Source organism: Gallus gallus, chromosome 2 (genome assembly GCF_016699485.2).
Source record: "Gallus gallus isolate bGalGal1 chromosome 2, bGalGal1.mat.broiler.GRCg7b, whole genome shotgun sequence".
Taxonomy (NCBI): domain Eukaryota; kingdom Metazoa; phylum Chordata; class Aves; order Galliformes; family Phasianidae; genus Gallus; species Gallus gallus.
In genome coordinates, this window is record NC_052533.1 from 47,992,781 (window position 1) to 48,006,183 (window position 13,403).

At 37.0% G+C, this 13,403-nt stretch overlaps 1 protein-coding gene across 1 annotated transcript in view; it reads right to left on the reverse strand.

Annotated features, from left to right (window-relative positions):
- Window positions 1–849: 849 nt before the first annotated feature.
- The window catches only part of AVL9 (AVL9 cell migration associated), a 35,934-nt gene continuing 23,380 nt past the window's right edge, over window positions 850–13,403 (reverse strand). The window contains exons 8-16 of the mRNA XM_418848.8: window positions 13,229–13,267; window positions 10,734–10,803; window positions 9,603–10,147; window positions 6,753–6,887; window positions 5,738–5,957; window positions 4,307–4,424; window positions 3,336–3,389; window positions 2,468–2,556; window positions 850–1,863 (exon numbers count right to left, since the gene is read on the reverse strand). Of these exons, the coding sequence (XP_418848.3) occupies window positions 1,769–1,863; window positions 2,468–2,556; window positions 3,336–3,389; window positions 4,307–4,424; window positions 5,738–5,957; window positions 6,753–6,887; window positions 9,603–10,147; window positions 10,734–10,803; window positions 13,229–13,267 (1,365 nt within the window). The 3' untranslated portion in view covers window positions 850–1,768. The remainder of the gene's footprint in view (window positions 1,864–2,467; window positions 2,557–3,335; window positions 3,390–4,306; window positions 4,425–5,737; window positions 5,958–6,752; window positions 6,888–9,602; window positions 10,148–10,733; window positions 10,804–13,228; window positions 13,268–13,403) is intronic.

Here is a 13,403-nt window from a genome sequence, read left to right on the forward strand (position 1 = left end):
CAACAGATAAAGTTCTGTAGATGTATTTCACTTGTATGTCAGAAGCAGTAGATTAGAAGAGCTTTAGGGGCTACTCAAGCCTGCTGTACACCTTCAGGTTTTCTGTGGCTGTTCTACTACATATTTAGCTTAATAAAACCTTTAAAACAGATCTTCTGTTTTTTAATTCCTATCTGAACCAATAACACTGAAAGTTACATTATTGGACAGTAACTACGAGATGCAGCTGTGCCTTTTCTACTAGCTTTTCAAATGCACCTGAAGAAACTGGAACTTAACATGTTAAATTACATTAGAACCGTCTTATTTATCTCTTGAACAGCTATTTTATTTGAGGAATGTAAGAAAGAACCATGACTTGAAACCTTGGCCCCAGAAAAAAGCATGGCAGAACACAAAGATACTGATAAGGGAACAAACTAAAAGCGTTCCAATACAGAGAAGTTGGAATATCTAATACTGCAACACAGAAAACATTAGCAGTTATCATGTGGGGATGTCGGAAGGAATAGGCACATCCATTGCAACTAACAGCAAATAATCTGTTTCAGGAGCATGAAACACACGATGTGGAACACGTTTACATACAGACACTGCCTGCACTTTCCATATGAAGTACAGCATTACGTCACATCTTTTCATACAAACTATTATATTTCCTCATGCAAGGATGAGAACTAAACTGTTTCAGTTGCTCCCTCAATTCTGGTGTTACTTTCCTTACAAAAAAAGTAATTATCCAAATAGAACATTCCCTGAGTAGACAGAGAAAAATCTGTATAGCTGTTCTTTATTTGGAAGAGTCTTCATAACTTCACTGGCAAAAAAAATACGCAGTTTGCTACTGTGCTAGCTTAGGTAATTTTAATACTTAGTATTCATATACATAATAATTACATTGATGGTGTAATTATATCCTAACAGAGCAAGACCTCAGAAAACTGTCTATGATTCAATCCTAATTTTGGAGTATTGTTTTGTAATACTTTTCATGAAGAGATGTCTCCAACTGGAATCCTGTTCATGTCCTGGGGTAAAACACTGCCAAAACATACGCTGTTACAAAGGCCTACTGTGTAATACCAAGAAAAGAGTGATTTCGCAATTGTTACACAGACTTGCAGACACAAAGAGAGCTAGAGAGATTAATGCAAAAAACTGTGCGTGGCTATAGATGAGAAAGGAGAAACACTCCGAAGTCAGCCACAGTCTTATTCTGCACCCTGCTGATTCTAGTCTGCAGGTGGAACCAGCAAAGTGCTACCTGGCTTTGAGCCACTATATACCCTATAACCACCCTTTTAACTGTTGCTGACATGCTCTCTAACCCAACTTGAAAGATGAATCAGTAGTCACACTCTGCTTATTTCTAAGAAGATTCACAACCATTTGGCTACTTGGATTGAAAAATATAACTACTTTACATAAATATCTTCAACATCCAAGAAAATGTACAAATCTAAAGTCAAACACATTTGGCTTGCAACAAGCCTTGTTTGCTAACGTCTTTATAAAGGCTCAGATTTGAAGTAGTCATTTTAAACACAACCAATATCCAGCAAATGCCATCTCATTGTATGGAGGCACTCACCATTCTATACTTCTAGTGAAACTGAATGATAACATTCCACATCTCCTTGAAAGCAACATATGCCTTGTTTTGGTCCTGGATAGGTAGTATTCCCTCCTACTTTTTGGAGCAGTCCTTTTACAGCTCAGAGAAACCATTGCACCTGAAATACTTAGCAGCACTGGGCAAAACCATCACTTAGTCCCCAAGGCTTTGGCTTGACTGTGTAAAAGTGGAAAACCATGATGACATGGCTGATTTTGCACTTGTGAAGGCTCCTCCAACCGACTGACCTGCATTATAAAACAAACAAAACAAAAGTGTAATTTTACCTTTACTAAGCTTCTTAAAAATTACTCCCACTAAAAAAAAATAAGAATTCAAGTAATTTGCTACTCAATTTGGAATTTCTAGAATTCAAAACCTGAGCTTGAAGAACATGTCAGATAATATTCAAAGAACTTGAACACAATAGCTCAGTAGAAATGGACCACGTTGTCCCTCACCTTGGAAGGCTGGCTAGATGTACTGCTGAAAAGAGTTCCTTGCCAGAGTGCACAGTAGCAAAAAAAAAAGCAGCAAGACTTTTACGCAATGAAAAAACAAGCTGAGCAACTTTTGGCAAAGCAACCACAAAAGAAATGTAGGACTCTACAACTGCTGATCTTGCATTCTCTTGCACTGGAAAATGATGTGATCAAGGTGCTCCTGTTCAAGTTCACTATTATGCAACATACAGGACCTCGATCAGCAACTCTACCACTCAAAATGTTGCTCTGTTTTGCATGAATGTTATAAAGTACTCTTGGATTAAAATAAAATATAACCGAGATAAAAGATGCTTACTTAAAAGAAGGTACTGCTTAGATCCAAACGAGTTTAAAATAAACTTCTTACCTACAGCTTTTCCTGTTTGCACAACATTTCGGCTAGTAGAAACCATCACATTTCCAATCTTCTTCCCACGTTCGCTGTTTTGCACAGAACTAAACAAGAGAGATACTGAAGACTGTTAGTCAACTGACTGATGAACTTCAGCTGTAAATAAAATATTTATTTCAAATATCAATCTATACACAGATCTATACAGAATGTGCACATAAATAAGTCAAGCCAATGATTTTTGTATAGGTTTTATGCATCTTATCTGCAAGCTCCTCTGAGGAAGAAGAGATACTGCCAGCAACAGGAATCAAAATATCCAACTGTTCATTTTTATAGAACATGCTAATATATTTCCTAAATGTTTACCAAAATACTTTTACAGAATCAGATCTGCAGAGGTTTTGGAAAGTTTCAGCCACATCTATAAGCTTTAAACAAAACAGTGTTACTCAACAGTTGTTATTCCTTTTTCCAAATAGAGTTTACTTTGTATCTTGCTCTAATATAGAATTTTGTATCAAGTATAACTCATATTTCTGTTAAAAATGTAAAAGAATAAAAGACACTTCCTTAATTTGGGAAGGACAGACCCCAAAGCAAATCAATTCCACAGCATGAGTGCGATGACTTGAAAGTAAAATTTACTCAGTTTTAAACAGCAACATTCAAGTCCACTTTTCAGGTTTGTAAACCCATTTATGTAAAGCTTAACAACAACTTCACTACACGCAATTTTTTGCAGGAGAACTTTGAATGCAGTTTTGTGTACATGGCCAACTTAAACCATCATTTTGTTTAGGCCATTACTGCAACAGCTGTGCTGTTATTAATATTTGCCTATACATTTTAAAAAATGCATATCAAACTACTATATACTTACTGTGACAATCTTAATTTAACATCTGACACAGAGTATTGTCCCTGAAATGGATGGCTAGAAGAGAAGGAAAAAAACAACAAAACATTAAGTATTTTTCTATCATGAATCCACACTACAGCAACTTCATCTTCTAGTTATATTTGTCCCTGTGGCTTACAAAAAATAATCAATCCATTATAGACCGGGTACTGTACCACTTTACAGAAGGCTAGGTAGTACTGATTGTTCAGTCTTAGGTTTCGTACAATCCATGGGTAAGGTGCCTCCTATTTTCACATCCTAATAACCTTCTTTTCACACTAAGGCAGACACTTCTTCCAAGACAAAGAATGGAAGAAGGAAAAAAATCCCTTAGGCAGACCAAAAGAGCCTTGCAGGTCTAAAGAAAAACAACTTTCTTCAGACTACATCAGCTGGCAAAGCAAGAATGAAAGCTAACAAAACTCCCTGCAGTACAATATAAATGCATGCTAAACAAAACATATGCATAGCCTACAGTGTTACCAAGTCTGGCATCATCTAAGCTTGGAGTGGAAATACACACAAAAACAATCAAAATAATAGAACATGCAACATAAATTAGCCAGCTTCCCTCCGTCCCTATCAGTGACAACCCCAGACATTTCCTTGTAAACCTGGAAGTAACTAATGAAAACCACCATCATCTGAGGACAGTGACAAATTCTTTATAGCTTGGGGATAGCCAGCGATTAACATTAGTAAGTTCCACTTCTCCTGACTCTGGACATAGCTTTCTTCATAAAGTTATACCCCAGAATTAAAGTAAGGTGCTGAGAAGTAGAAATACTCAATTTCTGTACTCACAGGATCTTTACTGCACAGGGTCACAAAGCCCTCAGGGCTCTGTAACAGGAATAAGCGGGACACCGATTCTACAGAACGCTGTGTTCCTAACTGCTCATAATAGGAGCATTTCATATTAAATGCTAAAAAAATCCCCAGTTCCTTACCTAGAATGTACTTCTGCAAGAGCTGGATGCTTGTTGCTATTCCATACTCTGTAGTTGTGAGTATTTTTCCAGGCTGCTACGAAGGCTGTTCCAAAGTCTGACAAAGTCTTTTCATTGTCTGAGAAATTAAAATAAAGATGCTAACTGGTAGCAATTCATTATGGATGCAATACAAGAAAAACAACTGTATTTTTACAGAAAAGCTAACATTTTCCAGACTCTCATCCAATCAAATGTAAGTCAAACTTAGCTCTGTGAAATGGCACTTTAAAATGTTTAAATTACTTTTATTATTAAGTCTCTCCAAGCCAGGACAAAACAAAAACTCAAAATAAAAATAAGCTCAATCTTTTTCTCCCCTTAATTAATTTACAAAGTTCTCAGTGAGCTCAGTCGGAGAGGAGGAAAAAAGAGCCGCCCACACAGGAACTGACTTACATTAGTTTTGATCAGATACAATACGGTTTGCTGTACTATGTTAATACTCATTCCAATTTAGTAAATTTCAAATTCACTCCAAAACCGCAGTACAAGCTACTGTGGAATAAACTTACCACAACATCCCCTTTAAAATTCAGAAGATTATGGGAAATCACTTTAGAGACAGACAGTTTAGTGGTATGAATTTCAGGAAAATTCCAACATTTCATTATCAACCACATGATCATCGTACAGTACTGACATTGCCAGACAAAGAACTTGGCATCTTCAAAACTTTAAAATCAAGTTCTCAATCCCATGATTTCTCAGAAATACCACAGAACAGGAACTGAGTTACTTAATAGGTGTTAAGGGAGAATAATCGTGAAGAGGATGAAGTTAACAGACTTAGTGCTAGGCAAGCTTCCACAAATAAGCCACTGATTATTTTAGTTACGCTCATGCATGAAAGGCTACAACACAGAGAATTCCCTCTGAGTTGAGGCAACGATGTTGAGCTCCAGAGAACAGAAGCTGATAAAAACCTCAAGCTGACATTTTCAGCTTAAACGAATCCCTACTCAAGACCACAGCAGCAGCGGGAAAGAGATGGGACAGACTAGTAAAACTTCCTGAAAACAGCCACTTAACTTCATGCCTCCTTGAATCCAATTAGTTCCCCAAACTGACTGAAGTCTGTAGGATATCCAAGTTTGTAAAAGTCTTATCCTATACAGGCTTTCAGGTACTTCTACTTATGAGGAAAGCTTGATTAAAATCAAGGAGAAGATAGTCAAAAGAAAAAAATAGGTCTGTAAGGCTGTGAAGAATTAGTAATAATTTTGTCAAGGAACAAGAAAGAGAGTCACGACAATTAAAAAAAAAAAACAGCTTAAAGGTGAAACTTTTGGCTATCCTTCTGCCTATGACAGGCTACACATGTAATAAAACAGGGCAAACACTTTTTAAACCCACCCTCATCTCAGGCCCTGGACAAGGCATTTGTTCTACCTGGTTGCAGCACAGAAGCAAGCAGTGCATGAAGATAAGCACTGAACTGAGCCCTGATCCACTCATCTCCTCCTTCCCATCCAGTGCCGTCAAGGAAAACATCGTCTCTGTTCTCAGTTACATGCTTCACCAAGTAATCTGCAAATCTCAGGTCAGCAGTTGTAGGGTTCAGGATCTTACGAAGTTCTGGATCATGGATTTGTACATGAGCATCTTCTATCTGTTTGAAATAATTCCAAGGGTAAAAAGTTATCTAAATAAAACTGCTTATATGCACAGGTGAGCAACTACCTAAATCTAAACCCATCAGATTCAACAAATACAGAAAAGAAACAAACCACCAATGAAATTCTGAATGAACAGCTTTCAGTGTCAGATATTGCTCTAATTCAATCTGAAACTGATAATCTTCCTGGTCTATAGCAAAACCTGCTCATTTGACAAGATTTAGAAGAGGAAGTTTGGTGTTCACGTGTGTTTTCTTTGAGGCTCACTGATTTTCATTTCAATTTAAGTTGATTACCAACATGTATCTATCTCAGGATATCAAATTTTGATCATATATTTGTATTCACTTACTAGAACAGACACGGTGCTTTCTCAGATCCTGTTTGCCCTGTTGATTTAATCAAGTGGAAGTCAACACTAATATTTTTTATTCTCAACCGTATCTGTTCATTAACTGCAAGCACTGATTTTTGAAGACCTTACTACAAAGCCATGAGAAAAAGCCATGACGTGAGAAGTAGAAGTACACTGGTGACAAAATACACATTTTAAAAAAATTGTATTTGAATTTGCAGATTATACCTAACATCAAGAAGGACACATTACTTTTGCACAGGTAAAGTTATGTCCTACCCTGATACAAATGGAATAAGTTCAGAATTAATTTAAGAATTTATTTCACAGAGAAGTACTTAAAAATTTGGGCATGAAACTATACATTCAAAATGCAATTTTCCCCCCCGCCCCTCATCTTCAGTTCAAGAAGCTTGAATACAAAGAGTCATACTTCCACAATTGCATCGCTCAGATGTTTTTGCTGCCGGAAGAGGATATTGGTGGCTCCCGCAACAAAGCCGCGGACTGTCACATCTGACAGAAGATGATGTTGCTGCAGTGCCATGTATGGCAAGCAAAGGTATCCCTAAAGCAACAGAGATATTTAGAGGGTTAATAGAAGGCCAAAAAAAAAAAAAGTTTGTCTATATTCAGATTTTTTTTCCCTAATTAATAAAAGCCACCACAATGAACCCAGAACAGACACCTCTGGCTACTATAATTTCACTGTATGACATCTTCAAAGCAAAGCAACCAGATTCCAAACTTGCTGAGTTTTCCAAGAGGTTGTACTGCCTTCAAGTCTCAGGACCGAAACTAAAATACAATGTCAATTGAATGGAATCAGGTGTGTTTACAAGTCAACAAACTAAGCAATATAAATTGACGACGAGGTCTCAGGTTAGTTAAGAGACGAAAACTCAGAGGAGAACTCTCTACTTGCATACCACAATGTCTTTTGATGTGCCTCAGGTCTACAGTGTCACAGAATTACAAACATACACAACTGCTATCCACATTCGGAGGATAGAAATTTCCCAGGTGCAGAGAGAGCAATCAGTTTTTGATGGGCACATGCATTCCTGCTTTAGAAGAACAGGACAGAAAGCAATGCACTGTGCTCTTCAACTATTCCATGCTTATGTAAATCTCATATTCCACACTCCAATTTAATATATATAAAAAAACGACCCTAAACACAAAGAAGAGTTATGTGGCTCTGAAGCAAATTATTCAGAGATCTCTGAGAAGCAGCTGTAGTTATTATAACTCTCCTTTTAAACATAGGAGGAGCAAAACCATGAAGTCTAACACTCAAGTCTAGTAGCTGTTCAACTGCAGATGGCATAGAGTGGTTTATTCACTAGTAGTAACCCAGAAGAGCTAGCAGCATACTGAACAGAATTAAAAAGCACATGTACTTCATCACACAGTAACTGGAAACATACGGAAGAAAGGAGCACAACTACTCCCTTTTGGATGCAAGGATGGCTTTCCAGATGACAAGCACTTATCAACTGAAAGCAAACTGTGTGTGTCGAAAGAACAACAGTGCTTGGAGATGGAATTACCAACCTAAAACAGAATTTTTTTAGAAAACACAGCGTAATAAGCAGGCAAAAGGAAGCCAGTGCTTCTCGACAGTTGCTACTCGAGTAGCAACTATTAGATATTATTCACTGTTTAAAAGATCAAGTGTCAGCTCCCAAATTCACCTTCCTCTATTAAACATAACAACATTTATTTCAGTGAACACATTCAATTCTTTTCTTTCTTAAAACAGTGAAAATTAAATGGGTTTTAGACCTTATAGAACTGCTACTGAAGAAACAAGTACCACAACCTATTTTTCTCTGTCCTGCAGTGCACTCAGATACATTATTGCACCATCTCACAAAATTTCCGCCTTTTCACATTTGTCAGATTTGTTAGTCTTTCCATTGCATGGCAGAACCACCTTCAGAGAGCTCTAAAAGATTCCGACTTTCAGTAAGCAGTTAAACTATAACTTATAATCAGATTTTTCTGGTAATTTTGAGATGTAGAGCCGTTTCTGCTTTAATTACACTGGATGAACTCAGACGAAAAGTGCCTTTGGGAAACAGAAGGTAAACATACAACACGCCAGCTTCCTTAAAATTGTTTGTTCTTCCATTTTATGAGCTTAGTAGCAAACTCAGTTTGCACCCATAGGACCTCTTATCAATCACTTGCTTCTAACTTTCAATCTAGTATTTTCAATAGAACATACACTGAACACAAATTACAGGCTATTCTGTTGCTCAGATAGACCATAAAGACAAACACCAGACTGTAGTTCTGTGTTGAAAACCTTTCTCTAACAGTGACTTGAGGCAATATAGGAAAAATGACATTTGAGTTGCCAACTTTGGCTTACGTTTGCACTGTTACCAATGAAAGGTATTCCAAGAAGCTCAAGTACCATTACTAAACAAAACATTCTGAAAGAAAATGCAAATAAACATTTCCAAAGAAAGAAATGCCACTTGTAACCTCATCAGCTTGAGGAGACATATCTCAATCATCTGCTTAAACAGCATGTTAAAAAGAAAACAAAAAGACACACCACCTCTCTTACTAACAAAGCTATCCTTAAAAGGGAGGCATTTTTTTTTTCCATTTTAGACAGAAAGCCAGCCCCAATAGACGTACTGCTTGTTATCTAACAATGCCCATCAGAGCTGTTGGAGAAACTCTGGAATACCCAGAGTCCAGTTAGGCATTTTTTAATGAAAGCTCAAAGCTCAGCAGTTCAGCACTATGCACAGCGAAAGAGCCACAGACAATCAGGAATAGTTATCATATGAGGAAGTGAGAAAAAATATACACATAAAAAAAGGAAAACATGCTTAGGTGGCAGATAAGATACAGCTTTCATAATTAGTTTGGATTAACATATCTAAACACTTCTTAAGTACTCTGATCTCAACCCATATAGATTAGATCAACAATTCTTCAGAGTAAAAGAAAACAGTAGTTACTGATACATACCATTCATTAACCATGCTGGGTCTAGAGGTTACAATCTTGTAGAATTGCAAATAGTACTAAGTATACGAATGAAAGAAAAGTGGACTGCACGTGCACATGCTCACATCCCTCAAACACACAAGCATGCTTTCTACCTGCGTATGAACTTGCAGTCACTTGTCAGAGACCATACTTCCATGTTTTGTAGTACCCTACTGTATATTTGGAGTTCAGTAACCAAAAATTACAAGACATCTCTGACAAAGAGAAGTCTTTATGAGTTACCAAATATCAGAAAAAACCTATTTACCTTCGTAAAAATAGCCAACGGCATACCATACTGGTCCTCTTCCAAGCCAGATATGAGTCCTGGAACAAGCACCATGTGTCCTGTGTTTGCTTGGGGCTGCACAGTGATTGGAAGACTTTCAGAGCTCGGGCATTCACTTGGACGATTTTCCACCTGTTCCAATGCTGCTTTTTCACATTCTCCTTTCATACTAGACTCCTCCAAAATGCTAGGATCTAAGGTCTCCCAGTCACTTTCAGAGGATTCTGGAGAAGTGCGGGAAGGAACTTCTAGATGTTGCACAGTACCATTGGAGGACTGAGCTCCATTGTAAGTCTTCTCTGACTGGCAGAAAGGAATGTTTGCTTTTTGACCTTCCACTGAGTGGTTTCCTGCCATCTTCTTGCCTCCCTTCCCTGTTCCCAAGTTTGTATTCGAAATACCACCAGCAGACACAGAAGTTGAGTTATCTAACCATGGTGTAGTTTCTTGCAAGCCAGCATCCTCTGATACGCTTTTTCTGGGTCTATAGTGTGAGCTGTCAGTAAGACCGTGCTCAATCATACCTGCAAAGTGACATCGTACGTTAAAGTCAGCATTTCAATATGAATTCAGATGACTTCTGTTAAAGACAATGAAGAAAGTGCCACTGAGTGCATACTGGAAATCACATATTTTACACTACTTTGGAAAAACAAAAACAAAAACAAAAAAAAAAAAAAAAAAAACCCACCACCAAACAAAAAAAAAACCCCTCTCTTCTGAAAAGAAGACTACCTCAACTTTGTTTTGGGAAGACTGGTTGTAAGTTAAGAATTAGTAAGGTTACGAATGGGTTTGTCTGTTTTGTTTTCAGAAGTGCACGCAGAAAGAATTTCTGACTTTTAAGGAACTTGGCTAATTCAGAGTCACATTTATGTTACCCACAGTCAATACAGAAGATCCAGTGGCTTTAATTAAACACAAGAAGTAATTCAGACAGTGCGAACAACGTGAGGAGGTATGTCCACACTACATGCATATGTCTACAAGTTATCCCATTTTTCAAGCAACGTGTCAACATAATTCTATTTTCGTGTAATCTGTTCCCCACATAAGGTGGTACATATAACCATACTATAACAACTGAGAAGTTCAAGCTTCTCTTCTTACCAGGAAATAATGACAGGACAGTCATCAGAGCTCCCACTAATCTATTTACCGGAGAAATATAAAACAGCACCTGGTTGCAGGAGAGGAGGGAAAAAGATAAAATAAAAAGGAATTTATTAAAAAAAAAAAAAAAAAAAAAAAGGAATTCTGCTTGCCCACAAAAGCTCTTAGAACAGCTCATATTAACTATTTGAATATGTATATTGTACATTTGTACTTTATAATATTTATAATATATACATTATATGTATGTGCCTGTGTGCATAACATATAGTCAGATTTTTCTGACTGAATGGTCTTATTGATCCAGCATGCTGACTGGATCCATTTTAGAAACATCTGATTAAACCACAGGCAGAAGTTGTTCCTCTCACTCTACATAGGTTGTTGTTAATTTGTAGTGCATTAAAGTGTCTCTTATAGATCAAAGGGTCTGAATAACCTCCGTTCCAGAATTCTGGCAAAAAAAAAAAAACCCTCTATGAAATATATCGAAGGCATGCGAAAACTAGGATAGCTGCAGCATGCATTTATTACATCTTCCTACGATAAAAACTGAGTTTACAGAAACAGAAAACACAATTGATATTAACTTCAGTGAAAAGTACTTAAGAATGTAACTTCCTAATTTCTTTCCAGATGCTGGTCAATATGAAAAATACGGAACGTAATAGCAAGAAACTACAGCAGGAATCCTACAATATCCTTCCAATTTTATGCTGTCATATGCTATGTACTTCTAGCAAAACTTGTTTTTAAGACTACAGAAATAACTATGTCTATAAAGAAGTCCTTTGTCTTCAGGAAATTTACTTGAATTTATCTTCAGTTTGGGTGGACTGCCAACTTAAGCCAAGCACTTTTATGTATTTGTTCCACCAAGTCCCTCTGCCATATTTCCATCTGCATAGGTGCACGTTCCTTTACCCCTCCTACATTACATGACCTACAACATTTACATCGGCAAACTAGGTGGTCCTGGCAGCAGAAAGTTAAACGATCACCACATACAAGGAGTCTTCTAGCGCAGTAACAGCTGAGAGGTGAAAAAAACCAAACAGCAAAAACATTCTTAAAGCCTGTGGAAACGCACCAACCAAATTGCCAAGAGTTACAGGAAAGCAGTTCGTGGCAGGGAGGCATTTTTCAGCTCAAGGAAAATTGGCATTACTATGATATGCAAGGCTTCTTGCATGTTATATTTAAGATCTTTGAACATACAAATTTCCACAGTTATTCTGGAGCATAAACATCTGCCAGAAAACAGGCAGTGCCAGAAAACCAAAACTCTTGCTTTTAAAATAGCAAGTGTTGTCTTCCTGAGGGATTTTAGGACAAAAACAAACAATACAAAAGTCTCACATTTATTAATAACTGTCCAGTTATTAGAAAAAATAAATTCATTTTAGAGTCAAAATAGGCTTGGAAAAACCTATATTAACTTACGGCTTAAAAAAAAAAATGTACTGAAGTGATCTGAGGGAAAAAGCTTGCTATTCCATCTTGATTACACGCATTTCTAGATGTGTAATCCCACTATGTAATAATTATATTCTATTCAAGTACTTCTGTTTTAGAAGGCCATATTCACAGCCTTAGTAAGGATCCCTGGGCCACAGACCCAGCTACTTTGCTGTTTGTAGGGTGGGTCTTACTGGCCTTCCAGTTGCAGTTAATGGGAAATTCCTACATTCCTTCTCATCACTCTAAAGAAGCCGGGTTTCCTCACAGAAAAGAATATGACATTTGGGGAACTGAAAGTGTTCTTCATACTTCTGTTTAAACATTAAGACAAAAAGCTCCTGCAAAACATTGTCTGGGAGTTATAGACACTCATCACTGAAAGTTCTTCTGTTTATCTCTTGACACGCTGAGACAAGAAAACAAATATCTTTCTAGCCCAAAGCAAACTCTAAGTAGAGATTTTTGTTTGTCTGTTTGTTGGTTGCTTTAAAACAGATTTGTGTTCTCAATTCAGCCTGACCCAACAGAAATGACCCTTTACATTGTCTCCTATAGCTGTCCACACAATTCAGGTTTGTAAGACATTCCTTCTACTGGTTTCTTTTGGTATGTCTATTTTAAGCCTGAAATAAAAATTCTACTTAGTGAAAGCTGTAAAGCTGTATGTTCCATTTTAGGTCTCAACACTTCCTATCCATTTATTTGCATAAGTACCTACTTGCATCCTGTGCATCTTTTCTTATCTTGTATAACATGTTAACTTTCCCCACGTTTAATTGCATTTTACTTCACAGCTACTAATAAAAGTGGAGTATGCACATAACAGCAGCAGAAGCACATCTATGCAGCAACACACAGTAGTTACTTTGAGCATACTTTCCTGATTTGCACATGTATGTAAAATTGCTGATCATCAATTCAGATCATTTTATTTAACTTTTTATTTTTCAATGGTATGTTCTACATATTTTAATATTTAAAAATTAAACTGCTTCTATTTCAATTATGTGCCCCAGCCTACAAAATGATACCTTCTTCTCTAGAAGAATCAGTTTAAAAAGGATCAAGACCTGAAAAACAAAGGAGAAACACAGTAAATGAAGCAGTGTCACTTATCAAAATTACTGTGCAAGTTTATCCTATTCACAATTTCTCTGCATACCTGTCAAATCATCAAATACATCTGAACAACAAAAACCAACCAAT